This window comes from Vicugna pacos, chromosome 13 (genome assembly GCF_048564905.1).
Source record: "Vicugna pacos chromosome 13, VicPac4, whole genome shotgun sequence".
NCBI lineage: Eukaryota > Metazoa > Chordata > Mammalia > Artiodactyla > Camelidae > Vicugna > Vicugna pacos.
Window position 1 is genome coordinate 21,289,795 of NC_132999.1, and position 17,887 is coordinate 21,307,681.

At 33.9% G+C, this 17,887-nt stretch overlaps 1 protein-coding gene across 4 annotated transcripts in view; it reads left to right on the forward strand.

Annotated features, from left to right (window-relative positions):
- Nucleotides 1-17,887, forward strand: part of DOCK7 (dedicator of cytokinesis 7) — a 176,330-nt gene that overhangs the window by 144,614 nt on the left and 13,829 nt on the right. For all 4 annotated transcript variants that reach the window (XM_072974308.1, XM_072974309.1, XM_072974310.1 and 1 more), the window contains 5 exons: nucleotides 1,486-1,644; nucleotides 2,289-2,389; nucleotides 4,611-4,803; nucleotides 6,396-6,539; nucleotides 8,957-9,088. In XM_072974308.1, the coding sequence (XP_072830409.1) occupies nucleotides 1,486-1,644; nucleotides 2,289-2,389; nucleotides 4,611-4,803; nucleotides 6,396-6,539; nucleotides 8,957-9,088 (729 nt within the window). The remainder of the gene's footprint in view (nucleotides 1-1,485; nucleotides 1,645-2,288; nucleotides 2,390-4,610; nucleotides 4,804-6,395; nucleotides 6,540-8,956; nucleotides 9,089-17,887) is intronic.

The window sequence follows — 17,887 nt, forward strand, 5'->3', positions numbered from 1 at the left end:
AGAGAGAAAGCTGTAGTTGAAAAGTCTAGACGAGGCTGTCATAGGGCACATGGCATACTTGTTTTGTTTACCACTTACTCTCAGTTCCCACCATATAGTTTGACACATTTACTGAGTCAGATATTTGAATTTTATCCTCAAAGCTATGAGCAGTCAATGGAGTATTTTAAGGAGAGGAGGGATGTGTTCAGATCTACATTTTACAAAAATTTCCCTGATGATACTTAGGGGATTAGTGAAAAAGGCAGAAAGATTGATTAGGAGGTTACTACAGTAATCCCAGTAAGAAATGGTAAGGGAGTAAACTAAAGCAGTGGCAGAGGGAAAGGAGAAAGAACAAACTGGAACAGATAGGAGGGTAATGTGGATTGGATTTATGGTATGAATAATAAGAGGGGAGAATGACTGTGGAATGACTCCTAGATTTTTGGCCTGACTGACTACAAGAACAGTAACAACAGTAACACCATTCATTTAAACAATAGGAAAAGAAGGCATTTTAGAAGTGTTAAAATTGAGGTACCACGGAACATCCATACAGAGCCATGAATGCCACGTATGTCGCCATCTATGGGGCCATATAATAGCTTGGACTCTAGAGAGAAATATGGGCTGAAGACATAGAAATGTATCTCTTCTGGTTGAAGGCAAAGAAATGGATAAGGCTATTTAGAATATGACCAGTGAATAAGGTTTCTTGACAGAATCTTTGGGAACACTGTAGTTAAGAACGGCAACTGAGGAAGAAAGGAGACAGAAAAGAAGTGGATAAAGAATAGGAAACTCAGGATAAAGTGGTACCACTGAAGATAAGGCAGGCAATGTTCAGGGAAAAAGTAACCAATACATTTAAATATACAGTTATATCAAGTAGAATATTGACAAAAAAGTATCTTGGGTTTGGTAATTACTAGGTTACCACTGATAATCTATTAAGAGGGGTTTCATAACTGGGGAACAGTGGAACAGAAGTGAATTTACACTAAGAAAGGGAAGAATGTAAACTGTTAAAGGTATCACTCCAAAGATTCTACCTTTAGGTTACTTTATATAGGATGTATGTTAAATTTATCATAGCACTGGACCTAATGAAATGGGCTATGGTGTAAGGACCACATCGAAAAGTTAAGAATTTTATGATGTTGGTCAACTTGTTTAACCTCATCTGTAAAAATGCTGTTTTATTAATAACATATACCTCATAGTAGGTAAATGAGGCAGTGAAGTCTAGGAACACCTTCTAATCAAGTCTAACACACAACTTTATTTACCCTGTTTTGTAGCTTATTATTACAGCAAGTGTCTAAGTTTTATGTCCTTTTTAAAACTAAGATTTCAATATACATATTTCATTACTTTTTCAAAAATATTTTGCCTGGAATGGTATTTTTCACTGACCTTTCCCTTTTAGGAAGTTAAAAATAGACTTTTTTCCCTTTAAGCTTTCCTGTATTAAATGTTTACCTGGCAATTTCTCTGTTGCAGAACTTTGCCAGGGTTAAAATGCAAGTAACCATGTCACTGTCTTCTTTGGTGGGCACATCTCAGAATTTTAATGAAGAATTCTTAAGACGTTCTCTGAAGACTATATTGACATATGCTGAAGAAGATCTGGAATTGAGGGAAACAACATTTCCTGATCAGGTCAGAAATGCTACTTTTTAGATCATTAGTTGAAATAGGAATTGTAAATAAACACTTTTCAAATTGTTAAATCAAACTTTGGTCTTTACTGGAAGAACCTGTATTTCTCTTTCAATCCATATATCATATGCCAGAGATAGGACTGAATCTTTTTGTTTCAGTAAGCTTCCTTTCCTTCTCAGAATGGCATTTAATTCTGTGAATTTGTACCCAAAACATAGTAGACTTAAGCAGTATAGACACAAAAGCTTTGCAATAAAACAGTATTTACACTTCTGAATGAAACTTGCCTTAAAAACTAAAGTTTTTACAAACTACTTTTTGGGAAAATGCGAACCATAGGAGAGAATTTCCTTTTGTGTTCTTTTTCTGTACTCCCTATATCCCATATGTATTTTATTTCTACTTATAGTCTACTTGTTTCTGGGTGAGAACTGAAAAAAGTCTGCTGAGGAATCTGTAAAATGTTTACTACTCCTTACTGCCCCATACCCCAGCACGCCGACACGCTTTAGAACTGTATCAAAACCATGTTGTTTGTTTTAAAATATCTGGATGCTTATCTGAAATATCTTCCAAACTAATATAGTGATTGTGAATGAATGACAATTGAAGAATGTTTTTCTTACAATTGTCTGCTACAGGTCCAAGATTTGGTTTTCAATCTCCATATGATTCTTTCTGATACGGTTAAAATGAAGGAACACCAGGAGGATCCTGAAATGTTGATTGATCTAATGTACAGGTAACATTTGTTTGATTTACTTATACCTTGTATAATGGGCTTAAGTTAGTAAGACATACAAAAAATATTAGATTAAAAAAATACAGAAATTATTTGTCATTTTCTTTTTTTTGTCATTTTCTAATGGTAATTGAAAAGTAAAAATGTGCTTTTCAGATCGCCTGTGTCACTTCTTTTAAGAACTATGAATAATTGGTCAGTATATATATTTTTTTTTTAACTTTTTAAATTTAGTGAAAGATTCTTTAAATTCTGTAGTGCTTTACAATTTTCAAAGGCTTCACACACATGATTTCATGTAATCTCATAATAACCATAGTTCCCTACCCCCATACAGCCGTTCCTCCCTTTCCTCTCCCCACTGGTAGCCACTAGTTTGTTCTCTCTGTGAGCCTGCTTCTTTTTTGTTTTACTTATTAGTTTGTCATATTTTTTAGATTCCGCATATAAGTGATATCATGCAGTATTTCTCTTCCTCTGTCTTATGTATTTCATTTAGCATAATGCTCCAAGTCCATCCATATTGCTGCAGATGGCAAAGTTTCGTTCTTTTTTATGGCTGAGTAGTATTCCATTATATATACATATACCAGATATTCTTTATTCATTCGTCTGTTGATGAACACTTAGGTTGCTTCCATACCTTGACAATTGTAAATAATGCTGCTGTGAACACTGGGATGCATGTATCTTTTCAAATTAGTGTTTTTTGTTTTTGTTTTTTTTTTTTTTCAGATATATACCCAGGAGTAGAATGGCTGGGTCATATGGTAGCTCTATTTTTGAAAAACCTCCATACTGTTTTACACAATGCCTGCACCAACTTACATTTTCACTAACAGTGTAGGAGGGTTCCCTTTTCTCCACACCCTCTCCAGCATTTGTTATTTGTGTTCTTTTTGATGATGGCCATTCTGACAGGTGTGAAGTGGTATCTTATTGTGGTTTTGATTTGCATTTCCTTGATTATTAGTGATGTTGAGCATCTTTTCATGTGCCTCTTGGCCACTTGCATTTCCTCTTTGGAAAATGTCTCTTCAGTTCTTCTGCTCATTTTTTAATTGGGTCGTTTGTTTTTTTGATGTTGAGTTGTATGAGCTATTTATATATGTTGAACATTAACCCCTTATCGGTCATATCATTTGCAAATGTCTTCTCCCATTCAGTAAGTTGTCTTTTCATTTTGTCAGTGGTTTCCTTTGCTATACAAAAGGTTTTAAATTTAATTAGGTCCCATTTGTTTATTTTTTGCTTTTGTTTCCTTTGCTTTAGGAAATGGATCCCAAAAAATATTGCTATGATATATTTTGAAGATTAATTTATTTCTGCCTATGCTTTTCTCTAGGAGTTTTATAGTATCTGGTCTTACATGTAGGTCTTCAATCCATTTTGAGTTTATTTTTATATATGGTGTTGGGGAATGTTCTGATTTCATTCTTTTATAGGAAGCTGTCCAATTTTTCAGTGTATTTATTGATTATCAAAAATAAGAGGATTTAGAAAAATAATAATAATATATTTAACACCTTGGCATCCTGTGCCCTAGACTTCTTAGAAGGGCCAAGACCCATATTTTAAATATAAAAAGCAGTTCTTTAGGAAGAAAATATAGTGTATTAATGTTTTACTACAACGTTAATCTTCCTGACTTTAAATATGATTATGCCTGTAGGACAATGTTTGTAGGGGCATATATTGAGAATTTTGTAGTTCCTATTGTATCTTGAAAAATGTAAGTAAAACTTGACTTTTATTTGCTATATGACCTCTTTTTACAGTTTTGTAGTTGTTTAGAGGCACAAATCAACTATTTTCTTTAGTATATGTGCTGCCGAAGCGAGCACAACTATTTTCTTTAAAATAAAGATGATACAATGAAACAATCTTCCATAAATTTTTCCTTGAATATAGAACTTCTTTATATTCCCTTAATGAAAACATGAATTCCCAGTTTTTCCTTTACTGATTGTTTTCCTTAGTTGCCAGATATTAATATAACATTTTTTTCAGTCCTCCCTGCAAAAAAGAAACTGCTATTACCCATTCCATGGGCCCACAGTTATTTCCTCTACGCATACTGAAAGACATTTTCATACCACTCACAAACTTATCTGAATAGACTGTGTTCAATAACAGAAACCTCAGCACTGAATAAACAATCTAAACTCCCTTCCAGCTTGGGAAGCAAATGCTAATTGAGAAGAATTTCTGTTCTGACTAGAATTGCCAAGGGCTACCAGACCTCTCCAGATCTGCGATTGACCTGGTTGCAGAACATGGCTGGCAAGCACTCGGAACGCAGCAACCATGCTGAAGCCGCCCAGTGCCTCGTTCACTCAGCAGCCCTTGTTGCTGAATATCTGAGTATGCTGGAGGACCGGAAATACCTTCCCGTGGGATGTGTGACGTTTCAGGTAGGAATCTGCCAGGTTTACATTAAATCAAGGTATGTCCTCTTTTGGGTTTAACTTTTTTCACGGTGTTTAGATTCATTCAGCTTGTAAGGAAAGCATGAAGGCTGAAGGTGATGCTTACAAGATGAATTAACATTTTACTATCACTTTTATTAATACATTTTTAGAATATTTCTTGCTAATTCTCTTCCTATATTTTCTTACCTCTGAATTGTCAATGCTATTATATGTATTTATTCTCTTTGCCTATACTGCTGTGGACTCTATAGCATCTATGAAATATATTCAAAATATTGAGAATTAGATTTCAGTAGAAACTCTTCATTGGCTTTTTAAAAATACCTAATTTTTTATTATTGTATTATTTAGTTTATTTTGTTGGGGAGAGGTAATTAGATTTGTTTACTTTTAGAGGAGGTACTGGGGATTGAACCCACGACCTCGTGCATGCCAAGCATGCACTCTACCACTTGAACGATACCCTCTCCCCTTTAATTGGCTTTTAAGTAACATACCAGATAAACCAATATTCTCCATTTCCTGTCTAAAATATGCTAATAATACATGACTCAGAGATGATAGTTTACTCTCTAGTAGGGTTACAAATCTTTAGCCCACTAGTTGAATTCTTTGCTTACCAAGAGTCAGTTATGCTTCCCTTTGCTTCAAAACCTGTTAATGCCAGGTTTAGGAAGTGACAACATTTAATCAAGTATTATGTCCTCTGATAAATATAAATGCAAAAAGAAAGTGAGCTATTGTTTCTCTGAAAACTAAGTGAAATGTTTGCAAAGACTTGATAAAAGTGAGTCTCTAAAATGCTGCTGAGTTAATTTTGAATCAGACAAATAAAGAAAGATTGGGAGAAAAATTCCTAGAAATCTAGTATAATTTGATGATCTTTGAAGTTCAAGTTTTTGCTCTAAAGAAACCAAAACTGGAAGTCTTAAATGAAGCTTGTATCATGAGTATTTAGTCAAGAGAGATTACATTGAACTGTGATCTGGAGACCTATACACAAAGAAAAGGCCTTAGACCTACTTCAAAAAATTGACAAATGAGTATATATCTACTGTGAAATTTAGGTTAAAATAAAATATTTAAAGTATGTATCATTTCTTTTTTAGAAATAATGGATGATTCCAATCTCATTGGTAAGGGGGCTTTTATTACATCTGAGTTTTTCATTCACTTGATGTATGTTAGGCAAACCAAGGGACCATTTTTGTACCTTAATTTCCCTCATAGAGAGTTCTGGGAAGATCAGTTGAATTAAAAATAAAGACTGTTTAAGTCTCCTTAGGTGTTCTATGTAGTATCACAATTTTCCTTAGCCCATGATTTTTCTTAAGTTCCTTTCTCACAACTTTTTTTTAATGGAAAAATTATCTAGTGATGGTGCTACATTTTATTGTCATCTTCAAAACACAGAAAGGTTTTGGAGATTTGTCTTTAATCTTTGCATTGACTATCCTTTTTTTTAACCTAAGCTGTTAGTTATATTTCCTCTTCAATTACTTCTTCATATACAACTTTCATGTTAAGAAATTAATTCCATTTCACAAACCTTAAACATTTTTTTTTCCTTCTAGAATATTTCATCTAATGTTTTAGAAGAATCTGCAGTGTCAGATGATGTGGTATCTCCAGATGAAGAAGGTATCTGCTCTGGAAAGTACTTTACTGAGTCAGGACTTGTGGGATTACTGGAACAAGCAGCTGCTTCTTTCTCTATGGTAGATGACTCTTGTTCATTTCTTCCCACAGTCACATACTTCTTAATTATCAATGACATGTGTATTTATTCTTCCTGCCTGTGACCCTGCTTTTCCTTTATGATAGTTTTCTCTAAGTACCTTAAGAACTATCTAGTAACAGGTTTTCTTTCTGGATTCATCATTGCTTACTCCTTTTTATCTTAATAATCTGTCAGTTCCTCCAGTGTTTTTCATTCGCTTATTTTGAACCAACACTTAGTCTGTAAGAGATTTGGGGGATTTTTTTGGTTTACAAAACTTTTACCACTAAACATTTTCTAAAACCTTAAAATTTTATTAAAAACAGAACAGAACAGAAAGGTTTTGGATGCTTTACGTTCCTGTTTGGACAGACTAACATGGCTCTTTATACATAGCATGTCTATTGGATGAAAGGGAGAATCTTCTTTTGAATGTTTTGGGCATTGCCCTCGTGCTCAGGAAGATTGTGGCCACTCATCCCATTGGTTACATAGTGAGCTCTGTTAGGTAGATGTTGAGATGTTGTCAGGAGCCTTATGATCTCCATCTCAGATCCCTTGCCTGACCTACTGTACCGTGCTTGTCCCTCCCCATCTGTATGGGAAGAATTGAAGCAGTCATGTGGGCCTGAGATGGGATGTTTATTGGAGAAGGAGAAGATAGCTAGCTGAATCCCTGCTTACTTTCTTGGAACCATGGTGACAGTGTCACCTACTTCCTGTTACTTTGCTGCTGAGTGTTTAGTGTCCCAGCACCAAAGTTTGGGAGACCGTGAGGTTCATGTTAGGGTAAAAGAAAAGCTTGAGGTAATAAGCGTTGCTTCCCTCCTCCCCACTGTACTATTACTGGGAATTGGTTATTTCTTCTCCTGGCCTTAACCCTCCCCAGCAATACATTGGCTACTGGCAGAGATTTAGAAGGCGCACAGCCAGAATTCAAATCCTGACTTTGCTACCTTAGTAGTTAAGTCACTTAAGGCACAAATTACTCAACCTTTCAGTGCCGCATTTTTCTTATCAATTAAATGGGTCTAATAATAGTACCTACCTCAAAGAATGTTGTCAGGATTAAATGAGTTAAAAATTGTGAAGTGTTTTTCACAGTGCCTGGCTCCAAGTAAGTTTTAATGTGTTTGCTTTTATCATCCTTTCATCATTATTGACACTTAGAAGCAACTCATTTAATAATGATTCTGAGATTCAAAGAATACTAGGCATTGGTCCACTTTAAAATTTCTTGTTTTTGAAGACCTTGATTGTCCTGATTCCGACCCGGGATCTCTGTTCCTTGAGTTTTAATTTAAGTAATTTGAACTAACAGGAAAAAAAATGTTGTTTGCTATTAATGGAATATTTTAATAAATATACGTTCTGTGTGTGTATAATTTTAATAATTCACAGCAGTAAATTTAGACTGGGGTACAGTGGCCTGCATTACAGAAGCCTATATTTTGCAATAGTGTATAATTATAAATTTCCTTCTTTTTCAATTAATCTATTTAATATTAATTAAAATAATTACTGGGGCATTTTAGTTACACTAAATATATTTTACTGTTACAGCTACATGATTGCTTAAAATACTCCTGTGAACTAACTAGAAAATATGAGAACCATGTTTATTTCCCTGGGAAAATGTGTTTGCTGATTTGTGAGGCAGTGGAAATTCAATGGCTCTTGGAAGGAAAACATCTCTGTTTTCCTTCACTACAGCCATCAATCCATTATTAAAGACGAGAGTAGAGTAGCAGTATAAACACGTTTTCTTCCTCACTCAGATTATAACTAGAGCAACACTTGGCCAACCCCTGGCCAGCAAGCCCCTACCCTAGTTGAATAAAATCTGGTGATTCAGAACTTTCTTATGTTTTGTTAAAGATAAGTGATTTTTTTCCACAGGAGAGTTCCAGTAAGATTTCTTGTACCGATTTAATATTTTGGAAAAGCAAATACTTCTAGTGCTCTAGGAGCCACAGGTTATCTGATACCTGCATATCTGTAGCCAGTATAATAATTGGATTTCTTTTATTCCTCTGCTCAGAAATAGTTTCTCCAAAAGTTTATATGCATGTGTAAGTGCACATACATACCTACATTCATTTTAGTGAAGTATTACTGGGTAAATAAAAGCAGAATGTCCAGTTCAAATTGTATAGAAATGCAAACGTGCATATGTGTGTGTGTTAAATGCACACAAAGAAACACATATGTATACATATCCATTTATCCATCTAGAGGAGATAGTACATTATGCAAAATTCTTTCACTAGGTCTTATAAAATTAAAAATTAGTAGTGTTTGTTTCTGTGTCCTATTGGAAAACAGTGGCATTGTCTTAGAAATATTGGGGATTCATAAATTATAATTCACTTTCTTATTGATGTAAAAGAAAGCAGTATCTTATTCTTCTTCTAGGCTGGTATGTATGAAGCAGTGAACGAGGTTTACAAAGTACTTATTCCTATTCATGAAGCTAATCGGGATGCAAAGAAACTATCCACGATTCATGGTAAACTTCAAGAAGCATTCAGCAAAATTGTTCATCAGGTAATGATTGCAATTTCTAGCTTCAGTATAAACGGAGAAAACTGTCTGAAAGCATTAGTGTTGCTTCGTACTAATGTCAAACTAGATCCCATGAAATGACCATTTTAATCAGGTCACAAATGAGCAGTGTCAAAATGACAGTTCATGGCCAAAGCAAGACTCTAACAAAAAATGAATTTACCTAAAGTAGATTATGATCATCATAACCTTTCCACATAGCTTTTCTTTTTTTTTTCTTCTCTTTTTTTGAATCATTACTAGTTGCTAAATTTTTTTAAATTGTTATTTTCTGTTTCACAGTGTGGGTTACAGAAATTGATTTCTATTCATTTGCTGCCAAAAGGTTTTTATATTTAACTTTTTATTAAGTGATGTGAAAGTTGAATAAACTCCTGATATTTTTAATGATTTCAACTGAACTTTAATTCTTTTACCTAGATATTTTCATTCAGTCACCCTTTGATGTATTTCTAATATGAAAATAATATTTAGTGAAAATAGTGAATGAATAAAATGGTTGTCTTATGTTTATTTGATTATAGTAGTACGATTTCAGTACTTGTTTGTAGTTCATGGGATCCACATATTATCACTAAAATTAAAATTAAAATAAATTTGCTTTAAACATTAAGTAGACTACCAGCACTCAGTTTCCCTGAAACTGAATCCTTGGCTCCATTGAAATACTCTGAAATATCCTGTTGAGCCTCCTTCTCCACTTTTCTGTTTCCTTCCCTGTGCTCCCCATGCTGTTGTCTGGTACTGCCATCATCTAGGAAGGAAGTGGAGCATCGGTTTTCCACTTTTGTATTCAGCATTAGTCCGTCAACTTGACCTCCTCTTTCTTGCCATGCACTAAGCTACTCTAGATGAATTGATACAATCTGAAAAACTTTTAACAGTCTTAAATAGGGCCGCTGTACTGTTCAGCCAGAATTTTATTGTTGTTTACTAAAATATTGAAGTTACAAAAGATTATTGGGATTCTTGATCACAAAAGGTAGGTCTTTTTATAGTCAGTTTTGCATATCCTGTTAAAGAAATCTCATCCCAGCTTTCTAGAGCTACAGATTACAGATGACACATGCCATGTCTGGAACATCTAGAGCTAGTAGCTTCCAGGAAAGACTTTCATACATTTGTATTGAAGGCAATTGAGGGAAATTTCAGTTTCTGTTTCAGTTTACCCTGGGTGATTCAGTGACGTGCAGGTCACTTTAGTTAGCAATCTAAATTAGACATACAAATGAAACAAGTAGTTGGCTTTCCCCAAAATTTGTACTTTTCACTTACTAAAGTTTTAAAAGGTGAAATTTCAGCTTCTAGGTTTTGAGCAAGCAATTTATACAATTATCACAGGAGTTAAGTGAAAGAGTATGTTTAAAATATCCTGGTGTGTTCTATTCATGGAGAAGAATTTATGGTATATGGTGCCGTACACTACTGAACTTCCTTTGGCTTTTTTCTGTTCTTTTTAAACAGTTTTTTTTTTTTATGACTTGCCCTTTTTTACTTTTTATTATACAGAGTACTGGCTGGGAGGTAGGTAATGTTTTAGTTAGTTAAAGACACTAATAGATTGATTTGATCAGATTTCTTATGCCAATGCTTTGCCCACATGTGCTAGTTGTGGGCATTCTGTTGCTATCTGCTATCAACTGAATTCATTAACCAAAGAAATTTTCTTAAAATACTGTAAGTTATGTTAAGAAATTTATTATTAAGAGGTTGTAGGCAGTGCATGGAAACCCATATGTTACACTAATGAGATTCTTTGGTAAATGAGCCACTTTGTCATCACTTTAGTTTGTTTTTATCCTTTGAAGCATTTTCTTTCATCAGCATTTACACACAGATTCCTTTTTTTAACTGTATTGTTTCACCTCATTTTACAGAGGTCGATTTATGTGTTATTGCTCAGAGGTGTAAATAAAAAATAGTATATTTCATCTGATCTAAGATGCCATCAATTCTAAGCTCTCCCGTTAGTTTATATGCCTTTAAGAAAGAAAAAAAGACCCAACCCTGTGTATTTAACCACAACATCCTATCAGTTGAAAGATGACTGCCAGCTATAGATATTTAATATATTAGAGATATTAAAATGTGGGCAAAAAGATGTGCATCTTAGAATTGATGAAAGAATGTGTTAATGTGATCGTGAGTCACTTCACATTGAGTATAAGCAGCTGAGGGAAGAAACTCACTTTTGTCATTTGAATTTTGTTGGGGGGAGGAATAAAGAGGTTAAGAAAACTTGAAATTTAATTTGACCTCATATTCTGACAGTGTTTGATAATTAGTCTTTAATGAAGACTACTTAGTTAGGCTGGTGAAGTTATATATAAATCAAATCTTACCTGAACGTGCCAGAAAGACTTGATTGCCATTGTTTTAAATATTTATGTAAAGGAAAGAATTCTATAAAATATAAAATTCTACAAAATAATTTATTTTGATGAGGTAAAACAAGGTATTAATAAACCACATTTATTTAAAGCTGTATTTACTTGTACAGTTTTCTGCTTTGCCTCTCACTCTGTAGTCAGGTGTATGTTGATTAAACAGCTAAGACTTTCTCGGTTTTGTATTGCAATCCTTGTTTTGGGACCCAAATAAAAACCCTTCCAAATAAATGTTACTATTACATTTTCTTCCGTTTTTGAATTAGTTGCCACCTTTTGTTTTTCTTCAGATGAAGACAGTACATTTACATCTACTTTAGTTCTCCAGATTGAATATGTATGACCTGAGTAATACCTAGTATAGAACCTCTCATTCTGTGACTCAGTTAAGACTTTGAGACTTTCTGTTGTTATCTATGAGTGGTAAAGTTCCTTACGGATTCCTAACATGAAATGGAATTAGTTGAAAAGTAAGCATAAAAGATACATTGAAACCTCTGAGCAGTTTATTACTAGTCTGCTTGATGCTAAATCGACCCCTGAAAGGTATGATTTTCACTGGTTATGACATTAATATCATCTGTCATCGTGTTTATTGCATGGTAAAAGTCACACAGACTTTATTTTCTTGTTTATATTCTTGTCACTACCTTTCACTGGACCTTTAGCTTTGTAGCTTCTAAAATTGTTGCACGTTTGTTTTTTGCTTTTCCCTTGTACAACTTAAATGGATGCTTGCATTTTAAAAATGTGTTTGCTACCATTTGCTGCTTATTTGTTTTGAAATTTCCCTAATTAAAATGCTTTCTGTTTTCTCTTCTCTCTTGCCCCTGGTTGCTGACCCTACTCCCTACTTTTACTATTGTCTATTGTGGTAAGTTTCTATCTTGTGAATATTTTTCTTTTTGACTCTGGGAAAACTTCAGTAATTTCATTTTTTTTTCCTAAAAGCTGTGTTTCCTAGCTAATTTCCTAGTACTCTCAAAGAACTTTCAGTGGATCAAGATCCAATAAGGATAATTTATATACTGTATAAAGGCTCTTTGAATTGATAACTCCCTCTCTGACTTAGAGGAAAGCCATCTGGGCTTATATATTACTACTGTGTTTCATTTTTCACTGTGCTCCTTGATTTGGTACCAATTATTTAAGTAGGCAAAGCTTTTTAGGGCTGTATGTGTGGGTTTGTGTGTGTGTGTGTGTGTGTGTGTGTAAAAGATAACTCTAAAACTTGATAGTTAGCATTTTGGTAAAATACTTACCATGCAAAATAACAAATCATGAATCTTTCTTAAATCATGGTGGTGGTTATCTGCTTTGCCAGTTTCAATAACTTAGTGGCTGTTTAGTGTTTACCTTTAGTTTCTCTTTTTTCGAGCCCATTTATTTTCCTTGAAATAATAGAAAATAAAGTGTCTTTCGATAATTTGTTTCTTATAATTGCATTTTAAAACTATTTTTAGAAAAAAGAAATGTTGAATTTCTGTAAGAAACTTGTAGCCATTTTGTATTTTGTGTGTATATATTTTATTTTAAAAGATTACATTTATTCATTTATCAAATAGTCATCAATTTGTATTCAGAAGTAGATTAATGCAAGTTTAGATTTTTCGGAATAATCGTTCCCCAGCCATTGATAACATAGTTACATGATATCTTCTCCTTTATTTTTCTTAAAAGATTACAACATGTTTCTTTAAGGGGAAATATCACCACCCTAGTAGGTACATATTATAGTCTGCAGAAAGGCCTGAGAAGATGGCCTTAGCTTTGTTAAGCTGAATTCTCTCTATTGGGGCATTAAAGAAAAGTAGGGTACCCTAACTTTTGAGATTGAGGCATGCAAAATAACTATATCTTAACTCTTATCATTTTACTGGATGGACATGAATATGAGCCAATATTTTGGTTTTTATATGCCGAGAAATACTGGCCATAGTTCCGGTGCAGTGGCTTCTGTTGACTTTTTATATGCTTTAATCCACTCTAAAGCTATGTGAAATAAATTAACTCATCCAAGCAAGTAAAGAAGCAGAATGAGAAACAACAAATTATAGTTGAGGGGGCGGGGAATCTCTGAAAGAAGGGAATGAAAAAAATTCCAAGAGCATAGTCAAAACAAGTAATTTTACAACAAGTAGTTGAGTGGAAAAATGTGACCCTCTAAAGAAATTAGACCCCTGTAGGTCTAAAACATCCATAGTGTTTACCTCAAGAAGGTGAAGAGGTGAAGTTAGGTATGAAGAAAGTTAAGGAAAGTAAGCTAAGTGAGAACTTGTCTGTGAGGAGATACTTTCTGATAGTTGGTGACTCCCTGATAATTGGTTTAGACCCATGACTGAGCACCTAATGGTGCTGTACCACTAATTGGGTTCTGCCCTTTATACTACCTTTGAGTAGAAAAAGATATGGATGGCAAACATATACTTTATAGATGATATTGGACATGATTTCTTTTTTTCTGGACTGAGACAGAGGGCAGTAGTCAGAATTGAACTTCAGCTTGAAAATGTGGTGGGATATATCTCAGAAGAATATATTTGGTAGGTAAACCACCAACCTGATTTTCATACTGGAGTGTACAGGAAGGAGATGCAAACGTGTAATAACGATTACAGTAGAGGACAATGTTGTAATATCCTGCAAGGCAAAACAGGAAGGGAGGCACAGCAGTTCTCAAACAATGACTCAAGTAAATTCTCAAAAATTCTTAAGGAAAACATCAGGAAAACATTCTTAAGGAAAGCTGGTTCAGAGACCATACTTTTGCCCTGGTGTTTGTATACCAGTATATAGAATACGGGGAGTGTATAGGTTAATTAAGAGCTTGGACTCATAGTTGTGATAAGAATTGATATAACCCATGTAAAGTAAATAACCAGTGTCTAGCACATAGTAAGTACTTTAAAAATGTTGGGATTATTATTTTTATTGTTGTTACTATATCATCATCATCATCGGTATCATCATTATCATTACTGTTACTAGATATTTTAGCACAATTTAGCTGTGAAATCTAAGAGGTGTTAGGTCGAGATCTGTGACTAAATAAACTGATAAAAGTATATGTGTTCTTTAAGAGGAGTAGGTCTAGTAGAAGAGAAGGAGACTACCACTGTGTGAAATACTGGTGTGCTTATCTGGAAATCAGTGAACTTGAAGAAAGCATAGTGAAGAACAACTGGATGAGGATAAAAGAAGTTTTAGAAGTGATGTCATTGTGGAAGTATACAGCTAGCACAACTGAATGTTTCTTCCTAAATAAAGATGACAAAACTAGGAAAGATTTAAGATTTATCTGTCATAAGAGATTTCAGCCACTAGAGCCATGGACAGATGAGTAGGTAGACTTCCTTTTCTGGGACATAGTTTCATCATACACAAGATAGTGGAAGCAGTAAGTAGAACTGCTAAGGAAGAATAAAAGAGTGTGGGAATGATGGGAAGTTCAGAAAAGATTTATGAGAGTAAAGGAAGATAATACAGGTTAAACTGTAAGAAAGTATGTGTGTATATATATATGTATATACGCGCACACACACACACACATATGTGTGTGTGTGTGCATGTGTGTATATATATATATATATGTATGTATTCATATATATGTTTTCAAAGGAAAAACAGCTGTCATCCGGTAGTCCAAAACTGAAGAGATGAAAAGATGAAATGATGTTTTTCCTGATGATGAAGCTATATGATTAGGCTTTCAGGAACCTGATGGTTTTATACTAGAGAAATCTTTGTAAGTTGGAAATAAATTTACTCAAACTCTTAGCCTTCCTCCTTCTCCTGCTCCCTCCCCCACTTCACTACACACATTCATTTTCAATTCTAGTATCTCCTTATAGTTCTCTCTCTGAGCTTTTCTCCTCTAGTCTTTCCCTTGCACACAGTGCTTCAGCCACACTGCCCACCTTCCTGTTCTTCAAACACAGGAGGTAGGCTCCTGCCCTAGGACATTTGCACTGGCCCTTTCCTTTGCCTGGAATGCACTTCCCCCAGAGATCCACATGAATAATTCTCACTCCATCACATCTTTGCTCAGGTGTCACCTTTTGGTGAGACTGGCCCTAACCATTGATTTATCACCAAAGTCTAGAATAGTTTGCTGACACATAATAGGCACTCAGTAAATATGTGAATAGATGATTGGTTTCCCTCACATACATTCTTTCATGACTTTTTAATCTTCCTTTTCTCTTTCTTTTCTTTTCTCCCCCCGCCCCCCAAATCTCTCTCCCTCTCTCTCTCTCTTCTCTACTGGAATGTCTTTTCCTTCCCTCACACATCTGCTTAGCCATAGTTGTAGAATCTTGTCTGTGTCACCTCTTTTGTAACCTGGCTTCAACAGGATTAATCTTTCCTTTCTCAATACCACTTTTTATTATAGCACATAACCCTTTGTATTATAATTATTTGAATACATTTTTTATATTTATGAGGAGCCAAGTCTTATTTATTTATTTATTTTTAACATTTTCTACTGATCTATAATCATTTTACAATGTTGTGTCAAATTCCAATGTTCGGCACAATCCTTCAGTCATTCATGGGAAGTCTTGTTTATTTTTATTTTCCTATTACTGAGAATGAACAGTGGCTAACACATTATAAACACTCAATAATTTTTTTTCCTTGAACTGAATATCAATGTGAGAAAGTAAATAAAAAGAGTTTAAAATGGCTGCTCAGTAACTAGTTCAGTTTTAAGCTGCATTAATTAAATTCAAGTCCATATCCAGGGAAGCAGTGACCTCTTTACTGATCAGATCACACCAGCAGTATTGTGTCTATTTCTGGGATACCACACTTTAAAAGGTAGCATTGAAAAACTAATAAAGTGCAAACAACATAGTAATTTCTGTCATGTGAAGATGATTGAGAACTGGAGAGTTTAAAGGAAACAATTTCTAAAGCACTTCAAATATTTAAAAGGGCACAATATTGGATTAAGTTTATAAATTAGCTCTGAGAGAGGTATAGCCAGAACAGCAATATTTTCATATTTGTGGTTTAAAAAAATAAAATATGTATATGTATGACATTTTTGAAAAAAACAATCATAAATCGTTAATTTTCTCAAGTGCGTTTTTTATTTTCCATGCAGTACTTCATTTCTTGATCATATTAAAATCTCATATTATCGTTCAATTGGCTTATTGACAGTTTTAATCAGAATTTTAATTGAACACATTTAATCTAGAGAGATTTAATGTGCTATAGGAATCAGTTAATTTTTTTGCCTGTTAAGTTTTGAAACAAAATAACTGAAGGGAAATTATTTTTTATTTAGAAACCTCAAGTCTTTAGCTCCAAAGACATTTTTCTTTAAAAGTGTATTTCTTTTGGACAAAAATGTGAAAATACTTTTAGTCACTATACTTTTTTGTAATTATGATTATAAAGCTAGTAAATTAAGGACCAGAATTTCCCATTTTGCTTTATTATCTGTTTCATTTGTGACATACTTTACATACCCTTTTGCCTTTCCAGTAAGATCTCAATATAGGAAAAATAAATATTAAACTTATTAGGCTTAAAGAGAACTCAGAAGTATATAAACACTTATGTGTGGCTGTTACACACACTACCACAAAATCCTTTTGAAACATCTTTGTATCTAAATTGTAAGACTTGCATACAAAGCTTCCAAGTATTTTATCTTTATTGAGGGAATTTGTTTTCAAATGCACTGTGTAAGAGTTAAGGCGACCTTCGTGTACTTTGTACTTGAATGTGTGGCTAATGTATGCAGTGGGTGGTTTCTGGACTTAATGATAACCAACTCTTTTCAAATTTTTTTCTTTTATTTTTTATTTATACTTTTTTTTCTTTCTATCCATTTTTAGTTACTCTTCCCTGTATCAGTATTTTTATCAGCAGAGGCATACTGATTGTAAATTGTTTGCCTCGGTGCTTCTGGGTGGTCTTGACATGTGCTGACTGCTCTGTGCCAGGTGCTATACTGGGCTCCTAACTTGTACCATCTCTTTTAACATACGTAAAGAGATTATATAAAGGTTAATGGTAACTAAAACTGTTAGTGTTGTTTTTAAATCTAACTTTAGTGTGCTCTAATTTCAGGATAATTAAAACAGTTTATTTCATACCAAGCATCTTTTCTTGCGATAAGGAAAGTAAATTAATTTATCTCAATTGTATGGACTTAAAAACATAGACCAATGTGAGGTATTCACTTGGTACAGTCCCTGAAAAACATATAGCATATGTGATTTGGTAAAAGCCCTAACTGCACAATGTCATTTGTTAGAAATGAAAAAAGAAAGATAACTTCGTTTCTACTTTCATTTGTGAAATAATAAAATATTGTAGTTCTGAATTAAAACTTTTTGCAATATTTTGAGAGTTTTATACTATAGAAATTAAACAG